Source organism: Zalophus californianus, chromosome 10 (assembly GCF_009762305.2).
Source record: "Zalophus californianus isolate mZalCal1 chromosome 10, mZalCal1.pri.v2, whole genome shotgun sequence".
NCBI classification, from domain to species: Eukaryota; Metazoa; Chordata; class Mammalia; order Carnivora; family Otariidae; genus Zalophus; species Zalophus californianus.
The window spans coordinates 27,551,886-27,574,357 of record NC_045604.1 but is presented as its reverse complement, the minus strand read 5'-3'; the positions used below and the strand labels follow the sequence as shown (position 1 = coordinate 27,574,357).

At 38.4% G+C, this 22,472-nt stretch overlaps 1 protein-coding gene across 1 annotated transcript; it reads right to left on the bottom strand.

The window, feature by feature from the left end:
- Positions 1-2,196: 2,196 nt before the first annotated feature.
- On the bottom strand, positions 2,197-21,865 carry LOC118356006 (alpha-1,3-mannosyl-glycoprotein 4-beta-N-acetylglucosaminyltransferase C-like). The gene is made up of 3 exons (XM_035722188.1): positions 21,812-21,865; positions 6,384-6,540; positions 2,197-3,329 (listed from the first exon to the last, which is right to left on the bottom strand). Exons 1-3 carry the CDS (start codon positions 21,863-21,865, stop codon positions 2,197-2,199), a joined length of 1,344 nt encoding a protein of 447 aa, XP_035578081.1.
- Positions 21,866-22,472: the final 607 nt, after the last annotated feature.

The window sequence follows — 22,472 nt, the reverse complement described above, 5'->3', positions numbered from 1 at the left end:
GCTTTGATTCTGGATATCAATATCAACCCAGAACTTGTGTGCAATAGTTGTGAAAATGTCTGGATATTTCCCTTCCCCAGTTGTGCAATTATCCAAGCAAATGGCTATAGGTCCCTTCGGTAAAAGAAACTGGGGAATTGTTACAGGATATATTGTTACAGGGTCTTCCTTCTAGCGATTTGGCCACTTCTTCTGTCAATGTACATAGGTCTGAAAATTGGCGTGAGTCCAGGAACTAAACAAGAGACTGCCTTCAACCTCCTGTTCCTCCATTTTTGCCTTTTCTTGCTTGTAGATCTTAAGAAGCAGTCTTTTCATCTGCTTATTTTGTCCATAGCAATGACATGTTCTGTTTACCTATTTTAAACTCTATTTCCACAACTTGCTGAGGGTCACGAGTAACCAGTCCCAAACCCTCACCTTACTATCCACTTCTTTAGAGTACTCTTAGTACCCCTTGTTTTAGTTCACACCTGCCAAGAAGCTGACGTGGAAATGGGATTAGACATCCAAGAGATTTATTAGTGGAGGGAGATGGAGAAGGCTTCAGAGTGTAGTGAAGGTCTGACAACTGTGGAAGGTGACAGAGAAGGAAGAAATTGCTAAGAAGAGTCTAGGACTGCAGCATGGTTCCAAGAGAGCTTCCAAGCCGTGATGGAGAGTCCTTGAGCCAATGTCACCTGTTGGAGGAGTCCCTCTTCTTACCAGAATGGGCCTTACTAGTACCCCTGCTATAGTCACTTACTGGTTGGGAGCATTCTGTGGGAAGTATGGCCTTGACACCAACACTGTGGTGGATCCAGAGAACAGCAGTGGAGCAGTCAGTTAGTCATGCTGCTTGTAGCCGATTTCAACAATCCATTTTTATGCCTACCATATACACTTGCCCCATTTCCTTGCATTTGATGTTCCCGAAGCTTCTACCTCACATCCTTGTTTGGCTTCCCCCGCATCCCTCTCCTTGTTTCCATCCCATTATTCTGTTTCCAAATCCCCCAACTCTTTCTATCCATTTTTATTACAACTCATTTGGACATATTGCTTGGTTTTTTATTTCATTTCTTCCCAAACATCCCTCGTAAAGTGGTCTTTTCCTTTTCCTTTATCCCCACCTTCATGGATTATAGTTCTCAAGCTAGTGAAAACCAGACACTGCACATTATTTGAGTTCAGAGCTCAGAGCTCAGAGTTTCCTGGAACAGAGATCTCGTAGCAAAACTGAACTGAAAAAATGTTAGAAAAATATCCAGTTTTTCCTATCAGAAACATCCCAGTTACCTTATAGTCCCAGAGATAAGACTATGCTGGAGACAGGAGCAACCAAAAATCAGAAAATTACTTTTTAATAATTTTGATGCTATTTAATAAGGAATATCCTGACATATTAGGTGATCAGGTAGGAGAAAACTCTGCCTAATATAAAGGTTACCCAATAAATATTTATCAAATGAATGACTGCCTCATAATGAGATAATGAGATCACAGAGAAAATAGTCATGTTCCTCTCCTGACCAACCAATTTCTTTTGGTCACGTAGGAAGTTCAGCTTTTAATGACTCTATTTTTTGGCTGTTGGAAAGATCCTCTGTCTTCTCTCATGCACTGCTAGAGTCTCCGGATATGAGCATCAGTCAGTCCTATCCGCATGTTCCTGTTGTTTCTAGAAGTCTAGTGTTCTTGCCCCAAGGGAAGAATTTTGGATGGTAGATCCTTTTGCATAGAAAACCAGGGAAGGGTTAAAAATCCTGCTTCTTTCACTAGCGGCTCTCTGGGACCAAGAGGATGTAACCTTCACTCTGCCCTTCAGCATGCTGTGTCTTTTGTATTAAGAATCCTGAAAGGACCCAAGAGCGAGATGTCCTTAACCAATTTCAAGACTTTAATTTTTTTGACCTCTATAAGAGTCTAACCTCTAACCTGATCCCTCCCAGAACTCCCAATGGCTTCTTCAATGTTATTATTATTATTTTTTTAATTTTTTAAAAAGATTTTTATTTACTTATTTGAGAGAGAGATAGTGACAGAGATAGCGAGAGAGAGAGTACGAGCAGGGAAGAGAGGGAGAAGCAGGCTCCCCACTCAGGGAGCCTGAGGCAGGACTCGATCCCAGGACCCTGGGATCATGACCTGAGCCAAAGACAGACGCTTAACTGACTGAGCCACCCAGGTGCCCGGCTTCTTAAATACTATTTAACTTCATTTAATCCACAGGTTGATGTGCCTGACTATTATTCCAGAGGGTGGAGTGGCTGTCACAAGCAATCTCACACATTTTACCTTCTTCCCGGACTCATTAGATAATACCTGCTTATTCAGGGTGCCATTTTCCAGTAGCCCCAGCAGAATATAGTCATCACAGTCATTGACCCTATTAGTAGCATCATAGCCCAGTTCTACTTGTCCCTCTTCCAGCTGATTCTTGTTTTTTAGGTGAGAGCCAGTCAGCACTTGAACTTGGAACACTTTGGCAGGTACATCCAAAACCACAGTCAGATGACTGCCAGCCTCAGCTGATTTGGTATAAAAGAAATTCTTATCCAAGCTGTAGGCATTCATGAGAACAGAGCCATTGGCAACCTTCAGGCTAGTGTAGATGGAAGCAGCAGGGTTGCTGGGAGAACCAGGGTCATTTTCCTCAATCTCTTTATCTTTGAATTTGAATTTGCTGTCAAAGAAGGAGTAATTACCCCTGTGCTGGAAAAGGGAAGGGAAGAATTGGATTGGTGTTGGTTGCATGAGAAGTTCATGAAAATGAGTGAGGAGGTAGTCATAGGGCATTTCTTGGTAGAAGAGGAGAAGGAAGTGAACTAAGCAGGGAATGTCTCTAGTACGAAAGAGTTTTCCAGTGAAGCCCAGCTGAGAGAAATTCAGAGTCATCCAACGTTTGTTTGCCCAGGCAGACACTATAGTAGCTATCTGGGTGACAAATCCTGGAGCACATTTCACATCATCTTCGATCATCAGAAAATAGTCAGAGTGGTTGGTAGCAAAGTTCATGAGGAAGGCATAATCCATGTTCTGCTTGGAGTGGAAGGCTTCGTAGGCTGGGGTGGTGTGAAAGTTTTTCTTAAGGTCCTTTAAAAGAAGATAGTTTTTAAGAGGTGTATTGATCACTACTAGCTGTCTGGTCTGGATATACGGTTTAAACAGGGTTGAGATGCTGGAGATCATTTGACCAAGCCACTTGGGGTCAGGATCTGCCAAGTGTACCAAGACAATGAAGTGTTTCTGCTCAGATGTGGAGGAAGCAAAGAAGAGAGACTGCAGGGTGTCCAAGAGGTAGCTCCCACTGGGATGTTGAACTGAGGAAATCCCTATGGTTAGCAGTTCTAGGGTTGGGAGAAAAGAGGACCTTTAACAACTTAGAGAAGTGAGGAAGAAAATACTTGCTATGGGTGAGGTTATAATACTTCCTTAGGTCTTTCCATATGCTAAATTCATTTGTCCTGTGGTTATTTTACATTTTCTCTCCCCCAGGCCTGGGTATGGACCATATTAGGAGTTAAAAATATCCGGTCATAAGTTGTGAGTTAAAAAAAAAAACAAAACATTATCTTTGAAAAACTATTGTGGGAGAAATACAGGAGATAAACTAAAAACATTGCATCTATGTCTCCTCCCACCCAAAGTCTCACTGAGAAACCAGGAAGGTTGCCATGAAAATCATACTATTTGAAGAATTCCTGGAAGATAGAAAATGGAACAGGATTGGTGGAGAAATCTAAGTAGAATTTATAGCCCAAAAGACACACAGAGAAAACAACTGCACAGATGCATCTATACCAAAAGCCTCAGAAAAGTTCTAAGTTTGAGCCACCAAATATAGAGGTCTGGGCTCTTGGATGGTCACCTGGATAATTACAGAACTGTTTCCAGAACCACTGAACCAGTGATCACCAAGGAGCTGGTAGTAGCAACACCCACCCCCAGGCTAAAGTCCTAAGGACTTCTGTCTAAATAAAGTGGAAGGTCTGCCAGGCAAAGGCCCAGGGTGTGAATCCTGGGGCTGCAGAGAACATCAGAACTACAGCCAAGAACTCTAGGCAACAGAAGAAGGGGGGAAAGGAGATAACACAGCTGACTATGGCATTTACCTTTAGATTCCCTCAAGTAGACATTCAGAAATGTAATGGCTGCCAGAGTGTCTAAGCAGATAAATGGGTGAAATTCCCTGGATGACTTAGGGTTCTACTAGGAGAGATAGTGGGACACTTCACCCAGAAGATCTGCTACTCACATTTCTTACTTCCTCTATGTGTCACTGCTCCCCCATAATCTAATGAGGCAGGCTTCTGTAATCACAACACACTTCTACAGACAGGCAAAGAAGGAGTTGTTATCTGTAGAGAATTACGCTGTTCATTCTAGATCTTTGAGTATAAATCTGAAACAAGAATCATCAAACATTTGAATCGTCAAACATTGAATATAAATATGAAACAAGAATCACCAACACACAAACAAGACTAAACCAGAAAGAGAACTCCAAAAATATAATAGAGGAAACACTGAAATGAAGAACATCTTGAATCTACTATATCAATCCTCAGAGAGATTGAGGAAGAAATCATACTTTTTGGTAAAAGAACAGGCTCATATGAAAAGAAGTTTGTAGAAAATATGGATATGGGGACCTGACCAAGTTCAGCTTAGATTTATCTGGTATGTTCTTCCATCAGAAGGCACACAATGGCAAATTGTTTCTGTTTTTAGGATGTTAGCAGCCTTTGATGTTCAGTGTCTAGATCCATTAATACTCTAAGGGTTGTAATATGGTGATATTCTAAGGCAAACATTCCTTCTCCATTCATTATCTGGAATGTTTCTATAAAGTGAAAATTCCCCTAATCTCCTCTTTGGTTACTCAGTGGTATAGTTCATATAGGAAAGTGAGATAAGTATTTGATTCTTTCCCTTTATTTACCAGCTTTCAAAATAATGGATTGGTTTCCTAGCATTTTCCAATGGTGGCAAAATTGGTTAGTTGGTTTTTTGTTTGTTTCTTTGTTTTGGTATCCATATGAACTCATGAATTTTATGTTTCAAACCACTGAAATTTTATTGGTGCTTAAATTGTCCTATCTTAGGCAAGTAGCCTCTTGAAGTTGGATCCTGAGCCCATTTAATACAACTTTAGTAATTTTTCTTTTTTAAAAAAGATAGATTTATTTATTTATTTATTTATTTATTTATTTATTTATTTATTTATTTATTTTAGAAGGGAGGAGAGGGAGAGAATCTCAAGCAGACTCCTGGCTGAGCCAGGCTGGACCCGGGGCTCCTTGTGGGGCTCGACATCATGAACCATGAGATCATGACCTGAACTGAAAGCAAGAGTTGGATGCTTAACTGACTGTGCTACCCAGGTGCCCCTCAATTTTAGTTATTTTTGGAAGATTCTTTGCTATCTGGTATGATATTTCCTGCCTTGGACCTGGAATCAGCCACTTTTTTTCGAGGAGGACTGGTTATTTTAGTATAAAATGGTATTTACTCATTGCTAGTAGGTCATTTCTAGGCCCTAGTGAACAGAACTAAAAAAATTTTTTTTAAAAGATAAAATACATCATGGGTTCAGACTGATATTTCAAAATGCATTCAATTCAAAAATACATTTTAAACTTAAAGAAAAAAAGTAGTTTTTCCTTGCTGAGAGTTCATTGTATTTTTAAGACAGACAAGCTTAAACCCTCTTGAACTTACCTTGTTTTATTGACAATAAATAACTTTGCACTGTCCTTTGAATTCTTAAAGTGTTTGAGTCAGTTAATGCTTATTCTGTCCCAAGGTTTATTTTTTCTTATCAAATACCATCACAACTTATGGGGATTAGATGAGTACCATAGTTGGACCTCAGAAGGGCACACAATGCCAAAATGAAGCTTGTTCAGCAAAGAGAATCACCAAGTGCTGATTGAGCTGACAGATAAAAGCCACATATTCTCTAGCCATAGACTTCATAACAGATGCTAGCACAGTTACCAGCAATAGGGGAAAGAGGGGTACCATTACTGCAGAAGTCAGTGAGGACCACAGTCGGAGCTAGGCTGGAGCTATACTTTTGAGAGTAATTAGCACATAGATGGTAGTTAAGGCTGTGAGACTAGACGAGGTCACCAAGACAGTGAGTCTAGACAAGAACTAGGATACATCAACATTTAGACATTGGAGAGAGAAGTAAAACAGCAAAAGAGACTGAGGATCTACTAGTGAAGCGGGGAAAACCAGAAGATTTTGGAATTCTGTAAGCAATTGAAGAATGTTAGAACAGAGTGATCTACTGTATCAAATGCTGTCATAGGTCCATCTCCTTTCTAGTGCCTTCTGTCTCTACTCTTGTCTGACCTGTCCCAGCATGTTCCATACCCCTTGTGCATACTCACTTTTTTTCATAGGAGGAGCTCCAATCAAGATACGGGAGTTTACATTTTTGAGGAGTTCTAAGTTTTTCTGCATATTTTTGAAGGTTTCCAAGTGGTTTGTTCTACCAGGGCTGATCTGCATCCGGGCTCTCTGCCAAGCTACCATCTCCTTTTCCTCCTGAGAAAAAAGTAAGTTTCAGCTGTATGATTCAAGCCCTTTGGGAATAATAGTTGAGTGGATTCTCTTTGTATAACACAATGAAATATCTCCAGGATACAGGGCAGGTTGCTCAGGGCTGACTTCATTTTCTTCTTTATTTTCTAAAAAAGTTCAGCACGAGGAATTCTTGTATAGACTGTGGGTCCTGGGGTGAAGGGAATTGGAATTTCTCTAGCTCTCCTGGGTTATATGTAGGAAATGAGACAATGTCAGTCGATGTCATTCTTCACTCACAATCATCCCCTATGACTACAGCCTGATTTGGGTTCCGTGAAGGGTAAGTCATATATCAAGTGTGAGAGATACAGGAGAGAAGGTAATTCCACCCCAATGTCCCAATCTAAACTATTTCCTGTTGGTGGCACTTCACTCTTCCGAATTCGTTTACTACTCTCCCTTTTCTTCTTTGTTCTTTCTGGTTTTTAGTGCAATTTTCTCAATTCCTTAGACTTTTTCTTGGCTTAGATAAATGACTTAACTTTTCTGAAATTCAGCAACCTATTGTATAAAATGGGCGGGAGGGGATATGAACTTTGAAACTGAAGGAAATTTTCTAAAATGGGAAACTTACTAAACAAAGAGAATATTTTATGTCTCATCAATTGCTATTAAAAAAGGACCAGGTTTGCTGAAGTATTAAATAAGTGTTATTTTTTCTCAGCCCTAAATTCTCTCTTCTGGAGTGCCACATCCCTTATTGTCTATATCAAAGACAAATGATTTGTTGAGTCCTCAAACTTCATTATCTTTTCTCTTCTTTGAGTATCTACAGTGTTAGTGACAATTTCACACAAATAGCCACTTAGATAATCTGTTTTTTTTGTTTTTTTTTTTTTTTAAGTCAAGGGATTTCAACTTTGCCCCATCCATAGTTTCTGGTACTCACCAAAGATAGGAAACTTGTAGTATCAAAGGGATTTTCTCTAATGAAAAAGAAGACTGGGAACACCATTGCTGTTGCAATAACGATGAATATCCATAGGAAATCTTTCATGGTGTTGGGGTTGGGAGCTTTTAGAGTTGTTTCTCAATCTGTGATCCTTGGATGTATATTCAGATGTCTGCAATTTATACAGTATTGAGAAAAGTTTTCATTTGACAGTAATATTTTTTTTCATGAATCAAGGAAGTTTTTAGTATACAGTTTACTTGTATAAGTAGCATTCTTTTTTTAAAAAGAATTTTTAAAAGAGCAGTTTTAGGTTCACAGCTAAATTGAGAGGACAGTACAGAGATTTTCTATATACCTCCCACTCCTACACATGCAGAGCCTTCCCTATGATCAACACCACTCACCAGAGTGGTGTATTTGTACAACTGATGAACCTACATTAACACAGCTTTATCACCCAAAGCCCATAGTTTACATTATGGTTCAGTCTTTGTGGTGTATTCTATGGGTTTGGACAAATGTATAAATGACATGTATCCATTATTATGATATAGCATATTTTCACTGCCCTAAAAATCCTCAGTGCTCTGCCTATTCATCCCTCCCTCTCTCCTAATCCCTGGAAACCACTGATCTTTTTACGTTCTCCACAGTTTTGTCTTTCCCAGAGTGTCATATAGTTGGAATCACATAGTGAGTAGCCTTCTCATATTGGCTTCTTTCATTTAGTAAGATGCATGTAAGGTATTTCAGAGTCTTTTCATGACTTTATAGCTTATCCCCTTTTAGCACTGAATAATATTCTATTGTCTGGATGTACCACAGTTTATTTATCTATCCATTCACCTACCAAAGGGCATCTTGGTTGCTTCCAAGTTTGGGCAATTATGAATAAAGTTGCTAGAAATATCCATGTGCAGGTTTTTGTGCAGACATGTTTTCACCCCTGGGTAAATACTAAGGAACTCAATTTCTGAATTGTATGTTAAGAGTAGTTTAGTTTTGGGATGCCTGGGTAGCTCAGATGGTTAAGTGTCTGCCTTTGGCTCAGGTCATGATCCCAGGGTCCTGGGATGGAGTCCCACATCGGGCTTCTTGCTCAGTGGGGAGCCTGCTTCTCTCTCTGCCTGCAGCTCCCCCTGCTTGTGCTCGCTTTCTCTCTCTCTCTCACACAAATAAATGAATAAATAAAATCTTTAAAAAAAGAGAGTCTTCCATAAGTTGCTGTACCATTTTGCATCCCCATGACAATGTATCAAAGTTCCTGTTGATCCACATCCTCACCAGTATTTAGTGTTGTCGGTGTTCTGGATTTTGACCATTCTAATAGGTTTGTGGCGATATTTCTCGTTGTTTTAATTTTCATTTCCATGATGGCATATGATGTGGAACATCTTTTCATATACTTTTCTCCATTTGTATCTTCTTTGGTTAAGTGTCTATTAAGGTCTTTGGTTCTTTTTTTTTTTTAAGATTTTATTTATTTATTTGACAGAGAGTGAGCAAGATCCTGGGATCATGACTTGAGCTGAAAGCAGACACTTAACTGACTGAGCCACCCAGGTATCCCTTTTGGTTCATTTTTCAATTGGGCTGCTTGTTTTCCTATTGGATTTTTAAAAATTTTATTTATTATTTTTTAAAAGATTTTATGTATTTATTTAAGAGAGAGAGAGAGAGCACGTGAGTAGGATGGGAGGAGCAGAGGGAGACGGACAAGCAGACTCCCTTCTGAGTGCAGAGCCCTACTTAGGGCTCTATCCTATGACCCCGAGATCATGATCTGAACCCAAATCAAGAGTCAGATGCTCAACCGACTGAGCCACCCAGGTGCCCCTATTTTCCTACTGAGTTTTAAGAGTTCTTTGTATATTTTGGATAACAGTCCTTTATCAGATGTGTCTTTTGCAAATATTTTCTTGCAGTCTGTGGCTTGTCTTCTAATTCTCTTGACACTGTTTTGTGTACGGCAGAGGTTTTAAATTTTAATGAAGTCCAGGTTATCAATTATTTCATATGTCATGTGTTTGGTATTATACCTAAAAAGTCAACGTCATACCCAAGGTCATCTAAGTATTCTCACATGTTATCTTCAGTCCTTCAACTTTGTTCTTCTTAAGTATTGCATTGGCTATTCTGGGTCTCTTGCCTCTTCCTATAAGCTTTTAAATCAGTTTCAATATCCATAAAATAACTTGCTGAGATTTTGACTGGGATTGTATTGAATCTATATATCAAATTGGGAAGAATGGTTACCTTGACAACATTGAGTCTTCCTATCCATGAACATGAACTCTTCATTTATTTAGTTCTTCTTTGATTTTTTTCAAAGTTTTGTAGTTTTCCTTATATAGATCTTGCACATATTTTGTTAGATTTATATCTAAGTATTTCATTTTGGGGAGGAGCTAATGTAAATGATATAGTGTTTTTAATTTCAAATTCCACTTGTTCATTACTGGTATATAGAAAAGTGACTGACTTATATATTAACCTTGTGTCCTGCAACCTTGTTAAAATTGCTTATTAGTTACAGGAGGCTTTTTTATTAATTCTTTTGGATTTGTTAAATAAATGATCATGTCATTTGCAAACAAAGACAGTTGTGTTTCTTCCCTCCCAATTTGTATACTTTCCTTTCCATTTATTTATTTATTTGCCTTATTGCTTTAGTAAGGACTTCCAGTACAATGTTGAAGAGGAGTGGTAAAAAGGGACATCCTTGGCTTGTATCTGATCTTAGTGGGAAAGCTTTGAGTTTCTTACCATTTAATATGATGTTAACTGTAGGTTTTTGGTAAATAGTTTTTATTAAGTTGAGAAAGTTCCCCTCTATTCTTAGTTTATTGAGAGATTTTAATCATGAATGGTGTTGGATTTTGTCAAAAGCTTTTTTTGCTTCTGATAACCTTTTTAAATCTGTTGATGTGACGGATTACATTAGTTGATTTTATATGTTAAACCAGCTTTGTATGCCTGGGATAAATCCTACTTGGTCATGGTGTATAATTCTTTTTTACATTGTTGGATTCAACTTGCTATTTTTGTTGAGGATTTTTGCATCGAAGTTCATGAGAGATATTTTGTTTTCATGTATTTTCTTTGATTTTGGTATCAGCATAGTATCAACCTCATAATATGAGTTGAGAAATGTTCCCTCTTGTATTTTCTGGAAGAAATTGTGTAAAATTTGTTTTAATTACTTAAATGTTAGGTAGAATTCTCCAGCAAACCCACTTGGTGGGTTTTTGTTTTGGAAGGTTATTAGTTATTAATTCAATTTAATAGATATAGGCTTTTCAGATAATCTATTCCTTCTTGTGTGAGGTTTGTCAGATTGTGTCTTTCAAGGAATTAGTTTATTTCATCTAGGTTATCAAATTTGTGGACATAGAGATAGTGTTAATATCCTTTTATTATCCTTTTGCTTTCCATGGGATCTGTGGTGATAGCCTTTCATTTCTGTTATTAGTAATTTGTGTCATTTCTCTTTTTTTTCTTAGTTACCCTGTCTAGGGGCTTATTGATTTTATTGATCTTTTCAAAGAACCAGCTTTTGGTTTCATGCTATTGATTTCCTGTTTTCCATTTCATTGATTTCTGCTCTAATTCTTATTATTTCTTCTGCTTACTTTGGATTTAATTTGCTCTTCTTTTTCTAATTTCCCAAGGTGGAAACTTAGATTATTGATTCTAGGTCTTTCTTCTTTTCTAATATATGCATTCAATGCTATAAATTTTCCTTTAAGCACTGTTTTCACTGCATCCCACAAAATTTGACAAGTTGTGTTTTCATTTTCATTTAGTTCAAACTATTTTAAGATTTCTTCTTGTTCTTCTTTTTGGTGGGCAGCAAAGCAGGGTTTATTGAGCGATAGCAAAGTGATAGTACAAAACTCCCAAAGAGGGAGGGGACCTGAGGGGGTTGCCCTTAAGATTTCTGCTTTGACCCATGTGTTATTCAGAAGTGTTTCCTTGGTTGAAGCTCCATGTATTTTGGATTTTCCAGTTATCTTTCTGTTTTGATTTCTAGTTTAATTCCACTGTGGCCTGAGAGAAGACGTTGTGTGATTTTGATTTTTTTAAATCTTTCCCCTCCTCGCTTCTCCTGCCCTGAATTTTGCTATTTCAGTGCAGCATTCATAAAGTTTTCAGTTTTTAGTGAAGGCAAGTCAGCTGGTAGAACATAGAACATGTTTCTTTTTATTTGAAACAGTTTTTTTCTTTTATGGTTTATGAATATGAGTACTTAGAACCAATTGTTCTTTCATTCTCTCATTGCTTTATATTTGTCAATCTTGTCTTCTCTATTAGCAGTAAGTTCTCTGAAGGTAGAAGGTATTTTTCCTTTGTGCTCTCTATGGCATTTAAACATAGTGCTGAGGATACAATAGGTGCTTAATAAATTCTTGCAACTTTTGATTCCATCCTTTTAAAAAAATGAGATGCTTTTAAAATACATTCAAAACCTTAAGACTCATGCTCAGTATGGTCAGGGCTAAGTAATATAAGTTCTGGGAAATGACTGAGCTCTTGATCTCTCCAGAATCTTTTTTTTTTTTAAGATTTTTAAAATTTATTTATTTGACAGAGAGACACACAGCGAGAGAGAGAACAAAGCAGGGGCAATGGGAGAGGGAGAAGCAGGCTCTCCGCGGAGCAGGGAGCCCGATGCGGGGCTCGATCTCAGGACCCTGGGATCATGACCTGAGCCGAAGGCAGACGCTTAACGACTGAGCCACCCAGGCGCCCCTCTCCAGAATCTTTTGGTACATATAAAATTGTTAGTGATAATTGATGGAAATGGCTACTATTAAAAATAGGGCTTCTAAACAATTTTTAATCTATATATGCCTGTCCACGTATTGGTGTAAAATGGAATGTCAAAGAAGCACTGGGAATAGAATACTAATATATGTGTTGACAAGTGGAAAATAAAAACAGAGAAACCAAAGGCAATAAAAACGTAAGGTAATTATGATTTCGGTCTACTGGGTTCTTTTTCGATTCCTTTACATTTGTTAAGATATGTCTTATAGCCCAGAATATGGTCAGTCTTGGTGAACATTCCATGTAGACTTAAGAATGTGTATTCTGCTGTTGTTAGATGAACCAGTCTGTGGATATCAAGTATGTCTAGTTGACTGATAGTGTTGTTGAGATTAATTATATCCTTACTGATTTTCTGCCTGCTGGATCTGTCCATTTCTGCTAGAGTGGTACTGAGGTTTCCAACTCTGATAGTGGATTCATCTCATTCTCCTTGCAGTTCTATCAGTTTTTGCTTCATTTAATTTGATGCTCTGTTTTTAGGTGCATACACATTAGGAACTCTTATGTCTTCATGGAGAATTGCCCCTTTTATCATTATGTATATCCTTAAAAAAATTCTGATAATTTTCCTTGTTTTAAGTCCTCTTTGTCTGAAATTAATATGGCTACTCCCTCTTCCTTCCCTCCCTTCCTTCCTTTCCTTTCTTTCCTTCCAAAACCATGTTGAATAGAAGTGATGAGAACAGGTTTCAGTCTTTCACCATCGAGTGTGAGTGTTTTTATCATAAAAATGTGTTTTGTCAAATGCTTTTTCTGCATTAATTGAAATGATCACGTGGGGCTTTTTCTTCATTCTGTTGATGTGGCATATTAGATTGATCAAATTTTGTATGTTGAATCATTCTTGTATTCCGGGAGTATATCCTACTTCGTCACGGTGCATATACCTTTTTATACTGAATTTGAGGGGTGCCTGGGTGGCTTAGTTGGTTAGGTGTCTGCCTTCCACTCAGGTCATGATCTCAGGGTCCTGAGATCAAGCCCCACATTGGGCTCCCTGCTCAGATGTGAGTCTGCTTCTCCCTCTTCCTATCCCTCTGTGATCTCTCTTGCTCTCTGTCAAATAAATAAAATCTTTTTAAAAATACTGAATTTGGTTTGCTAGTATTTTGCTGAGGATTATTGCATCAATATTCATAAAGGATATTGGGCTGTGATATTCTTTGCTTGTGGTGTCTTTGTCTGGCTTTGGTATCAGGGTAATGTTGGTCTTATAGAATGATTTATGAAGTATTTCTTTCTCTTCAGTATTTGGGGAAAGTTTGAGAAGGATTGGTACTAGTTCTTTAAATGTTTGGTAGAATTCATCAGTGAAGCCATCAGATCCAGTGTTTTTTGGTTGTTTTGGGGAGATTTTTGATTTCTGATTCAATCTCTTTACTAGTTAAAGATCTTTTCAAATTTTCTATTTCTTCATGGTTTAGTGTTAGTAGGTTTTGTGTTTCTAGGAATTGGACATTTCATCTAGATTACCCAATTAATTAGCAGACAATTTTTCATAGTACTCTTATTTATTTTTAATTTTTAAAACATTTATTTATTTGAAAGAGAGCAATAGATTGAGAGAACAAGTTGCAGGAGGGCGGAGGGAGAAGCAGACTCCCACAGGGAGCCTGATGTGGACTCGATCCTAGCACCCTGGGATCATGACCTGAGCCAAAGGCAGACACTTAAAACCAACTGAGCCACCCAGGTGCCCATCAGAGTACTCTCTTATAATTCTTTTTATTTTTGCGGAATTGTTAGTAATATCCCCACTTTCATTGCTGATTTTAGTAATTTTAATGTTGTCTTTTTTTCTTAGTCCATCAAGCTAACGGGTTTTCAATTTTGTTGCTCTTTTAGAAGAGCCGGCTTTTGGTTTCATTGATCTTTGCTTTAATCTTTATTACTTACTTCCTTCTATTATCTTTGGGTTAGTTTGTTCTGCTATTTCTAGCTCCTTGAATTGTAAAGTTAGGTTATTGGTTTGAGATTTTTCTTATTTTTTGGTGTAAGCATTTATAGCTATAAACTTTCCCCTTAGAACCGCTTTCACCATGTCCCATAAATTTTGGCATGTTGTATTTTTACTTTCATTCATTTAAATATTTTCAAATTTCTTTTGTGATTTCTTCTTTGATTCATTGGTTGTTTAAAAGTGTGCTACTTAATTTCCACAATTTTGTGAAATTTCCAGTTTTCCTTTTGTTATTGATTGCTAACTTTATCCCATTGTGGCAAGAGAAGATACTTTGTATGATGTCTATCTTTTTAAATGTATTGAGACTTAATCTGTGGTCTGACATATGGTCTATCCTGGAAAATGTTCCATGTGCACTTGAGAAGAATGTGTATTCTGTCGTTGGTGGGTAAAGTGCTCTGAAATGCCTGTTAAATCTAGTTGGTTTATTGTGCAGTTTAAGTCCTCTATTTCCTTATTTATTTTGTGTCATTGTTCTGTTCATTACTGTCAGTGAGGTATTGAATTCTTCAACTATTACTGTATAACTGTCTATTTCTCCCTTCAATTCCATCAGTTTTTGCTGATTATATTTTGATGACCTGTTATTAGGTATGTAAATGTTCATAATTGTATCTTCTCCCTGTGTTGAACACTTTAATGAACTCTTATAATGTCCTTCTTTGTCTCTTGTAAACTTTTTTGATATAATGTCTATTTAATTTCTATTTTGTCCAGTATAGTTCAGCCATCCCTTCTCTTTTGCTTAGTATATGCATGGAATATTTTTTTCCCATCTTTTCACTTGCAACCTGTTGGTGTCTTTGGATCTCAAGTGATTGTTTCTCAGGATGCCTGGCTGGCTCAGTCAATGGAGCATGTGAGTCTTGATCTTGGGGTTGTGAGTGGGTACAGAGATTTCTTAAAAATAAAATTTAAAAAAAATTAAAAAAATAAAACTGAGTGTCTCATAGATAGCACGTAGTTGGATCAGATTATTTTAAAAGATTTTATTTATGTATGTATGTATGTATGTATGTATGTATTTATTTTAACACAGAGAAAGAAAGACAGAGAAAGAGAGAGAAAGGCAGCGAAAGGGGATGGAGCAGAGAGAGAGGGACAAGCAGACTCCGCACTGAGTCTGGAGTCTGACCATGGCCCAATACCAGGACCCTGAGATCATGACCTAAGCTGAAATCAAGAGTCAGATGCTCAACCAACTGAACCACCCAGATGCCCAGATCAGCTTTTTAAGTCAATTCTGCCAATATCTGATTGGAAAATTTAAGTCAATGTACATTTAAAGTAATTACTCCTCAGACTTCTGTCATTTCATTATGTTTTTTCTAAATGCCTTAGAGTATTTTTGTCCCTTATTTCCTGCATTACCATTTACTTTTGTGTTTAGTTGATTTTTTTTTTTTGGTAGCGAAATGTTTTAATTATCTTCTCATTTCCTTTTGTGTATATTTTATAGCTATTTTTTATGGTTGCCATGGGAATTACATTTAGCATCCTAAACTTATAACTCTTTAATCTGAATTTATACTGGCTTAACTTCAATAACATAGAAACTGCTCCTTTACAGGTTATTAAATATATATATTTATTTATATTTATATATATTTATTTATATTTCTATATTCATATATATAAAAGTTTCAACCACAACACATGAAAGTCCTCACCTTTACTGGAGCTGTACTTCTGAGACTTCTTTTGGGGGGTGCAAAGGAACTCAGCTTCACAACTCTTCAGAGTTTAAGACTTTCTCCAAAGTCAAGAAGAAGAAAATATAATGTTTGGGGGAGCTGGGATGGGGCCAGAATTTGCATCCTCTGAGGCAAGACAAAGTTGGTCACCGCTTTCAGGTGACACTCTGCCTGACAACCATTGTTCCCCCTCAATGGGACCTGTTTACCCTCCAACTTCACACCAAACACCAGCTCCTTGGTGACAGTCCCAGGGAAGTGGTGAGGAAGTTCTGACACCAGCTTCCTGGAATTCTGACCTAGATCCAGGACTGTGGACTGGGCCACATTTTTCTCCAGATAAAAGTAGTTTTATTGGTATTTCCCCCAATTTTAGATACAATGCATGTTCAATGTAAAACATTGGATTAATTACAAAAAAAAAAGAGAGAGAGAGGATAAAAATTATTCAAAATCCCAGTGGTAGGAGATAACCTTTAGTTAGCATCTGGTGAACATCTAGAATCAAAATGAGAAGGGTAGATTGAAATCTACCTTTATGGCAATAGAAGTCAAGTCACTCAGAAGCTCCCCCAAGAAAGTCATTTGGACAACAGAATTTACCAAGTGTGGCAATCTCTCAGAGAGCTTAGGGAAGTAGTAAGTCTATCTCCACAAATTTACGAATTTCAGTTTCCTTGGGCAACTTTCAATTCCCACTTATTCCAGACATGCTGTCCTTTCCCCTAAAAATTACTTTCCTCTTTATCTTGTCATCTTCTTTGTCATCCTTAATAATTAATGTCTTAAGTCTGTCTTTCCAACCTCCAGCTCCGTACCACCATATTTGGACTGCTCCGAATAAAACATACACTTAGTCACTATCTAAGAAAAAATAATGGCAATAGAATACTATCACTTTTGTAAGTCCAGGATTGCAGTGTCCTCTTTTAGGAATAACTCTCCGAAAGAAATAGATCTGATAAGAACCAGCTTTTATTTGGTGATGATGTTGCTTTGATAAAACCATTTGTTTAAAAATGGGATTTCCGGGGCGCCTGGGTGGCTCAGTCGTTAAGTGTCTGCCTTCGGCTCAGGTCATGATCCCAGGGTCCTGGGATCGAGCCCCTCATTGGCGCGATAAGCCTGCTTCTCCCTCTCCCACTCCCCCTGCTTGTGTTCCCTCTCTCGCTGTGTCTCTCTCTGTCAAATAAATAAATAAATAAAATCTTTAAATAAAAATAAAAACGGGATTCCCTATTTCCTTCCCTTTTTCCTCTTTATTTATTTGGCATCCCCTTCCTCTTTTCTTCTTAATCCATGTTATCCCTTTATATTCTTTTGTTTCTTCTCCCTGTAGCCAAAGACCACTTTAAGAGGATTATGTTGAGGGGCACCTGGCTGACTCAGGCGGTAGAGCATTCCACTCTTGATCTCAGCATTGTGAGTTTGAGCTCCATTTTGGGTGTAGAGATTACTTAAAACAAAACAAAACAAAACAAAACAAAAAAACAGAAGTAGAAGAATTATGTTAAAAATAATGGACATGAGGAGCCACAGGCAGAGGTTGTAACCTTGTAACTATTGTAATCTTAGCAGGAGGAGGCTGTGGTCAGGGTCTGGTATGCAGGTGCAGACTGGGCAGGGCATGACTGCAGCTTGGGCCCACAATGAAGGCTCATGGTTGGCACTCCTGGAGGCCTCTTCAACATGCCCTCAATGCTGGTGGGGCTTGATGGGGTCTAGCAAGGGCTTGGGCCAAGGGCAGCGTAGGAGGCTGGTAGGTACAACTGTGTTCCTTAGAGGAAGCAAAACACTTTCCATCTGCTCTGGTGCAGAACAGGTGCTGTGGTTGGATATTTAGAGGACATTCTCATGAAGAGTTCTAGGTGTTATAGGGAAATTCCATGGACAAATACTATCAGGAATTTGAAGACAGGAAAGAATAAAATCACTTATACTGCTTTTTTTTTTTAAAGATTTATTTATTTATTTTATTTGAGAGAGCGAGAGAGAGGGAGAAGGGCAGAGGGAGAAGGAGAGAAGCAGACTCCCTGCTGAGCATGGAGCCCAATGTAGGGCTTCATCTCAAGACCCTGACATCATGATCTGAACTGAAATCAAGAGTCGGATGCTTAACCCACTGAGCCACCCAGGCGACCCATATTGCTTATTTTTGACAAATATATTTACTAGGTAGAAAAACATATGAAAGAACAGCTGCTGGAGGCTTCCTGGATTTAACTTGGTGACTTTCACATTACAGCTCCATAAAGATGAAATGGTTGGTGACATATTTGACAGGCTGCTCCCATTTATGGATCTTCTGTCTTTTTTTTTTTTAAGATTTTATTTATTTATTTGACAGAGAGAGACACAGTGTGAGAGAGGGAACACAAGCAGGGGGAATGGGAGAAGGAGAAGCAGGCCTCCTGTGGAGCGGGGAGCCTGATGCGGGGCTCGATCCCAGGACCCTGAGATCATGACCTGAGCTGAAGGCAGACGCTTAACGACTGAGCCACCCAGGCGCCCCTATGGATCTTCTGTCTTTCAAAGAAATGTTTCTGGACTACAGAGCAGAAAAGGGAGGTCAGGTACAGGAAATAACCAATGGTTTAGTGGCTACTTGTGCAAATCATCTTTCTGTCATTCAGAGCACTGCAACACTGGCTTTCACCTCCAGCCAATGGGATTGCTTTGGACATCTACAGCTCAGTAGGTTGGGAGAGGATTAGGCTAACGATGACAGAAAAATAGGTCTCGGAAAATCTGCATTTGTACCTGTTCATTAATGTTAAGTATTGATGACTCAAAAAGAAAACAGAAGATTTAATGTTACTAACATAACAATATTCCCCAAACTGATATATAAAGAACTGTTGCAATAAAAGGACAACCCATTTATGAATGGGCAGAGTATATGAATAGACATTTCACCAAGGAAGATGTACAAACGGCTAACAAGCACATGAAAATATGCTCAATATCGTTAGTCAATAGGGAAATGCAAATCAAAACCACAATGACATACTATGTCATACTCACGAGAATGGCCATAATAAAAAAGATAGACAATAACAAGTGTTGGTGAGGATGTGGAGAAGTTGGAACCCTCACACATTGCTGGTGGGAATGTGAACTGGTACAGCTGCTTAGGAAAATAGTTTGACAGTTCATCAAAAAGTTAAACATAAAATTACCAAATGAGGGATGCCTGGGTGTCTCAGTCGATTAAACATCTTCCTCCGGCTCAGGTCATGATCCCAGAGTCCTGGGATCGAGTCCCACATCGGGCTCCCTGCTTAGCGGGGAGTCTGCTTCTCCCTCTGCCTGCCGCTCCCCCTGCTTGTGCCCCACCCTGACTAGTAAATAAATAAAATCTTAAAAAAAAATTACCAAATGACACAGTGATTCCACTTCTAGGTATATACCAAAGAGAAATGGAAATACATGTCCACACAAAAATTTGTACATGAATGTTCAAAGCAGCATTATTCAAAATAGCCTAAAAGTGGAAGTAATCCAAATGTCCATCAATTGATAAACAGACAAAATAAGATATTCCATGCAATGGAATATTATTCAGCCATAAAAAGGAATGGAGTGCTTGCTTATACATGCTACAACATGCATGAACCTTGAAAACACCATGCTAGGTGAAAGAAGACAGACACAAAAGGCCACATATTGTATGATTCTTTTGTATGAAATGTCCAGAATAGCAGATCTATAGAGACAGAAAGTAGGTTAATAGTTGCTAGGGATTTGGGAGAGGGAGAATAGGGAAAATTGATAATGAAAAGTTTCCTTTGGGGGTGATTAAAATGTTCTGAATTAGATATTGGTGATGGTTGCACAACTTTGTGAATATGCTAAAAAAAACTACTGAATTGTACTTTTTTTTTTAAAGATTTTATTATTTGACAGAGAGAGACAGCAAGAGAGGGAACACAAGCAGGGGGAGAGGGAGAAGCAGACCTCCCCCTGAGCAGGGAGCCCGATGTGGGGCTCGATCCCAGAACCCTGGGATCAAGACTTGAGCCAAAGGCAGACGCTTAACAACTGAGCCACCCAGGCGCCCCTGAATTGTACACTTTAAAAGGATGATTTCTATGGTGTGTGAATTATATCTCAATTAAATTAAAAACCTTTAAGGGCCTGAAAAAAATAAAATTATCTGACTTCAGGGATTTCTGTTTCCTCTAAAATATCTTCTTGTATTCAGTAATTCTAGTACTCCTCCCAGAGTAGATACCTGTCCCAGGTGCTTCTGAATCAGGCTACTCCAGAATAAGTTGATATTGAACATTCCACCCATGAGCCCCTTCCCCCAGCACACATGCTGAAACCCCACTTCCAAATACCAGAGACATGATTTGCATGAATCTTTTGTGTGTTCACAGCTCTTTTACTTAGGCAAGCATTTCAGTTTTTCAGCCCCAGAGGCTCAGCTGTGCAGTGGTTTTGAGTGTTTGGGAATGTTATTTATTTATTTATTTGTTTGTTTGTTTGAAAGAGAGAGGGAGAGAGAAAGCACAAACAGAGGGAGTGGCAGGCAGAGGGAGAATCAGGCTTCCCGCTGAGCAAGGAGCCTGATGCGGCACTCGATCCCAGGACCCTGGGATCATGAACTGAGCCAAAGGCAGACACTTTAACCAACTGAGCCACCCAGGCGTCCCTGAGAATGTTTATCTAAGGTGTTAACTCAAACTAGCTGTCCCTTCTTAAGTTTTCTGAAGATCCTATTTTCTGCCCACCATTCTAGGAAAATCACAGCTAGTTTTGGCAGTGGGCATCAATTGAAAGAGATGTTTTTTACCTAAAGGATAGATGTAAAAATCAACCCCTAGGCTTATGTTCGCAGTCCTCTTTGCTAAAAGGACTGTATCTTCTGCTGATCTTGATGTAGTTCCACTGTTTCTAGGAGAAACCTCTTTCTTAAAAAAAACATTATTTTTGAAAACTATTTTTAACAGATTAATATTCAGGCTAACCTAGTGGATTTAATCTTGGAATTTCAAATGATCACCTACTTAAGGATAAAATATTACATACTGTGTGCTTTCTAGTTGCTAGTGCCAAGAAGGCAAAAATACTTTATGTTTTGGAGTCCCTAGTATGAATGTATGCTGTGTGCTGAGAGCAAACTAAGCAAGGTGTCCTTTTTTTTAATGGCATGTTAAGTGTCTTTGGGCAGGTTTGCTTAAAATCCTTTCTGTATAAATCAGTTCATTAGGTTTTCTGTTGGTGTGGGAGCAAGTGTGGCAAAAAGGCTACTGACTGTAAGCTAGGAAATTAGGAAATTCCAACTAAGTCCTCCTGTCAAAATCTCTTCTGCCATCATGCTATTCTATAGTCTAGCTCAGCCTGAGTAAGAGGAGGTAGCAAACAGCTTTACTAGTTACCTATTTGGCTTTGGTTTAGTAAAATGTTTGGTATAATGTTACTTACCAGAAAATATATATGTCAAACCTTTGAGGTTAGGCCAGGTAATCCCAATGAGCTCAGGTCATGGGAGGTGGATGAACCCGGGGTGGAGAGCCTCTGGCCTCTCTGCTATGGGCAGGGTAGGAACTAATGATAAGAGTTCCCCCTCCAGGTGAAGGTGACTTTCTGGGAGGCAGAGTTGAGCTACAAAGTTTAGTTGTCCCTCTCCCCATGGAGATTTTCTCTCCTGTGCCAGTCCTAGAGGAGACAGAGTTTGGGGCTTCCACTGGGTGTTCTCCCCAAATCCAGACAAATGAAACCAAGGATGGAACTGAATAAAGTCCAGTGGGGCTTGAAAGTCAAAGTTGGTTGCCCCTGCCAGGGAACACCCTCTGACAATCATTGCTCTGATTGGGGGTGGGGGATGGGCAGAACCTTTACCTTTATTCCAAAGGTGGGCGTTACCTGAAGGAGGGAAGCTCTGATGCCCGGCATGTACACCCTTTGGTGAATATTGTGGATTTGCTTGCTCAGCAGCCAGTTCAATGTTTTTCTAAATGTGCTTCCCTGTTCTGTAGAGGCTGGCAAGCTAAAGTCTGTATTTCTCAGATTCCTTAATAGCTAATGTTCCAATATGATTTAGATTTAGATTTCTATATTTAGATGGACATTTATGAGATCTCACTGAGGTAAAAAAAAAAAGTTAGATTTGTAAAACGAGGATGATAATAATACCTACTTCGTTGGGTCTGATGTCCTATAGTACATATAACCACTATATACATATATAGTATAAACTTGTAGTATTACTATATAGCAGATTATACATATATAAAGAGAAGATAGTATATATATTTATGTACACTACATATATATAATCACTAATACATAGCCATTGTACATGCTGCATACCATATACCTTATTGTGTATCATAGTATAATGGAGTGTCTGGCTCATAGTAAGCAGTATATGTATGTTAGCTATGAATATATCAATATTTTAAAAGATCTCCAAGTGATTCTAAAATGTAGCCAAGGTTAGGAACCACTGATTTAAGACCTTATATCCATGGTAAGAAATTTGGGCTTAAATTTAATGCAA

Excerpts from the sequence above, each read along its gene's own strand:
- LOC118356006 (XM_035722188.1), bottom strand. The coding sequence starts at position 21,865 with ATGCCGGGCATCAGAGCTTCCCTCCTTCAGGTAACGCCCACCTTTGGA. Across the intron at positions 6,541-21,811 it reads CGCCCACCTTTGGAATAAAG|GAGGAAAAGGAGATGGTAGC; the intron begins GTAAAGGTTCTG and ends CTTTTTTCTCAG. Across the intron at positions 3,330-6,383 it reads AGCTCCTCCTATGAAAAAAA|AACTGCTAACCATAGGGATT; the intron begins GTGAGTATGCAC and ends TCCCAACCCTAG.